Source organism: Cicer arietinum, chromosome 3 (genome assembly GCF_000331145.2).
Source record: "Cicer arietinum cultivar CDC Frontier isolate Library 1 chromosome 3, Cicar.CDCFrontier_v2.0, whole genome shotgun sequence".
Taxonomy (NCBI): Eukaryota; Viridiplantae; Streptophyta; class Magnoliopsida; order Fabales; family Fabaceae; genus Cicer; species Cicer arietinum.
In genome coordinates, this window is record NC_021162.2 from 28,298,613 (window position 1) to 28,302,285 (window position 3,673).

Consider the following 3,673-nt stretch of genomic DNA (forward strand, 5'->3'; position numbering starts at 1 on the left):
AACATATTCAAATAAGCAGTTCACATAATCAGTAGAACATAAATCAGAACTCTGTAACTTAATTAACATATATGTAACTCTGTAACTCTGTAATTTACAACCTAATTAACTACATTCATATATATATATATATATATATTCAAATACCATAAGCAGTTCACACAATCAGTAGAACAGAAATCAGAACTCTGTAACTTTATTAACATATATGTAACTCTGTAACTCTGTAATTTACACTAATTAACTACATTCAGATACATATATATATATATAACCTAATTTACAACCTAAACTACATTCAGATCCATATGCATGTTCATATATTGTGTCCTATGATCATTTACATATAATAACTAATAGAATATACATAATATGCACTAGCTACCATATAATATTCAGATCCCTTGCCCAGCATCAAGCTATTTCCCAGAAAATCAAATAATTTGCATGTCAAGCACATACTAACACTAGTCTTTCTTTAATTCCATCAGATCTTCCTTAGAATATGATGGACTGGAATTGTCAATGTACTGCAATATAAAATTTGAACATATTATATTAAGTTAGTATCAAATATATAGATAATTTATATATGAAAATCATATAATGAAAATACCGTACCGTTTCTGGGATAATAGTTTTATTCTTCTCAACAATCTCCTTCATGAATCTCAATATGTAGTACCCACAGTCGATGTTATTTGTTTGACGAGGGCACTTTATTGAGATCCATGTAATGTTATTAGACTTCTGCTTCGACACTTTAGCACCTCTTTGAGCTCGATAAACTTTTAAGGCACTATCGAATGAATAAATGTGATTATTAGAGCATAAATATTTATATATATATATATATATAAATATTCATGCTCTAATAATCACATTTATTAAAGTATTTTTTACCTTATGTACAAGCTGATTACAGTAGCACTGAGCTCCTTATGTTCGAGAAGTTCGTATATGTGCTCCTTTTCGAGATATTCAACATACTCATCTTTAAATATATCTTTATTCATGTGTACGATGGGCGAATCGTTGATGCTGCCCATGTTCCTTTTTATTTCGATGTCAAGACACGCCCCATATTTACCAAGGCGTGGCTGACTTTTATTAGGAGCAGCAGCAGCAACGACTGATTTTCCCCCATCTATTTTTTTTGTTGCTGCAATTGCAGCAGCATTATTCTCCTCCCGCCTTTGTTTTTTGGCAGCACTATTAACCACCTTTTTTTGAGTGGATGTCAAGACACGCCCCGTATTTACCAAGGCGTGGCTGACTTTTATTAGGAGCAGCAGCAGCAGCGACCGATTTTCCCCGATCCAGATTTTTTGTTGCTGCAAGTTTGGCAGCTTTATTACCCTCCAGCCTTTGTAGTTTGGCAGCCCTATTAACCTCCAATTTTTGAGGTTTGCTGCCTTTTTTTGGCTGTAGGGGTGGTTTATTTATTTGGACCTACAAAAATGAGGTAAAATGTTAGTTTATTGAATCTGAAAAAATGAAAAACCTTAGGCAATAAATGTGACAAACCTTTTCGGGAGATGTAACTGATTTGTCCTTGGGAATCTTTTTTTCGAGGGCAACAAGGTGTGTGGGCCATGCCACGTAACTGCCAATAGCGTCGCTTAAGAACTTCATATCTCCATCGTTGTCCGGTATGGGCAACGGTGCAGTTGGTTCGAAAGCAACCGTAGGCGATACTTTGACATGGCCCGCGGGGATCGGAATATTGTGCAATACTTCTCCCGAAGTATTGTGCAATATTCCTTTTCCCACCTTCCGTTGAGTCGGCGAGGATAAGTATAGGACACATGTGGTGACACCCTACATCAATAGTTAAAACATAAGTACAGTTAATATATAAGTTTGTTTAATACATAAGTAATTACATAAGCAAGTAAGTAGTAAGTAATTAATTACCTCGGGAATACTTTTCAAACCGACGTTGCAACTCGCGGTTTCACTCTCCATTTGTATTTCAGGTTGGAGCTGATCCGGAAGTTGCTTGTCTTTATTCGTATTCACCAAGAGTGCCACTTGCTCTGATAGGATTCTGAGCTTCTCTAATACTTCCTCGTTGGTAGGTTTTTGGCGCTTCTCTTGAGGAAAAAAGCTTTTGGGAGTTACGCCAAATTCTTTCCCCCTAACTCGACCGGAATACTCAGGGGCATTAAACACATTACCAAGAATGTCCCTACAAGTATCCTTGTTGCCCTCCGGATTTTCAGAACTTTGTTCAATAATTTCCTAAAATACATGTAACATTAAAAAGATAAGTTCAATAGCATTTTTAAAATACAATATTAAAAAATATTAAAGTGATAATATACTTACACAAAGTTCTACAACTTTTTTGACATTTTCATTATCAACCACTCCGTCTTTGTTAACACGCGCTTCCTTCCATAAGATATGACGGCCCAAGGGTTGATCGGCTTGGGTGTCTTTTCTCTATTGGTTAAAATCATAAACAAAATAATGCAAATTAGTTACACACTATAATTACTTCATTATATCCCATACGTCTAGGACGTTTTAGTTTTTGATATGTTTCTTTTTTTCCATTTTAGTTCTTATTCATTTTAGGGTTTGGGGTATGGGATTTAGGGTTTAAGATTAAGGTCATTTTGGTCTTAGGTGTTTTGTTTTAGTGTTTAGGGTTTAGGGTTTACATATTAGGGTTTATGGTTTATGGTTTATGGTTTAGGGTTTATGGTTTAGGGTTTATGGTTTATGGTTTTGGGTTTAGGTTTTGAGTTTAGGGTTTAGGCTTTAGTGTTTTGTGGTTCGGGTTTATGTTTTAGGGTTAAGGGTCTAGGTCATATCTAGTCCATTTTGTTTCTTAATCAATGTAGTTCGTCGCATACGTGCATAAGTGTTACTAGATTTTGATTTTACGTCCTTTTCGTTTTTGTTATGTTTCTTTCTGTCAATTTTATTTCTTATATATGTAGTTTGTCCAATTAGTACAAAAGTCTCAATAAATTAATATTTTAGGTTATTTTGGTCCTTACTAGGTTAAGGGATTAGGGTTTAGGGTTTATGTTTTATGGTTTAAGGGCCTAAGTCTATTCTAGTCCGTTTTGGTTTTAACCAATGTGTTTCATGAAATAATTAAAAGCACAATTCTCAATGGATACAGATTTGGGTTTAGGGTTTAGGTTATAGTGTTTTGCGTTTCGGGTTTATGGTTAAGGGTTAAGGGTCTAGGTCATATCTAGTCCATTTTGGTTCTTAATTAATGTAGTTCATGTAATAAAATCAAAATTCTTAATGGATATAGATTTTAGGCCATTTTGTTATTTACTAGGTGTATTCTAGGTCTATTCATTGTAGTTCGTCCAATAAGAACAAAAGTCAAAATGCATGAATATTTTAGGTCATTTTGGTCATTACTAGGTTTTAGAATTAGGGTTTAGGTTTTAGGTTTTAAGTTTTAAGGTTTAGGGTTTAGGGTTTAGGGTTTAGGGTTTTGGTTTTAGTTTTTTGCGGTTCAGAATTATGGTTAAGGGTTAAGGGTCTAGGTCATATCTAGTCCGTTTTGTTTCTGAATCAATGTTGTTTGTCGAATAAGTGCATAAGTGTTACTAGATTTTGATTATAGGTCTTTTTTTGTTGTTGTTATGTTTCTTTCTATCAATTTTTTTTGTTGTTGTCCATTTTTGTTGTTAATCAA

General features: G+C 34.1%; 1 protein-coding gene across 1 annotated transcript; it reads right to left on the reverse strand.

Annotated features, from left to right (window-relative positions):
• Nucleotides 1-1,215: 1,215 nt before the first annotated feature.
• Nucleotides 1,216-2,028, reverse strand: LOC140919712 (uncharacterized). The gene is made up of 3 exons (XM_073366326.1): nt 1,918-2,028; nt 1,528-1,821; nt 1,216-1,452 (listed from the first exon to the last, which is right to left on the reverse strand). The coding sequence occupies exons 1-3, from the start codon at nt 1,966-1,968 to the stop codon at nt 1,216-1,218; spliced, it is 582 nt and encodes a 193-aa protein (XP_073222427.1). The 5' UTR covers nt 1,969-2,028.
• Nucleotides 2,029-3,673: the final 1,645 nt, after the last annotated feature.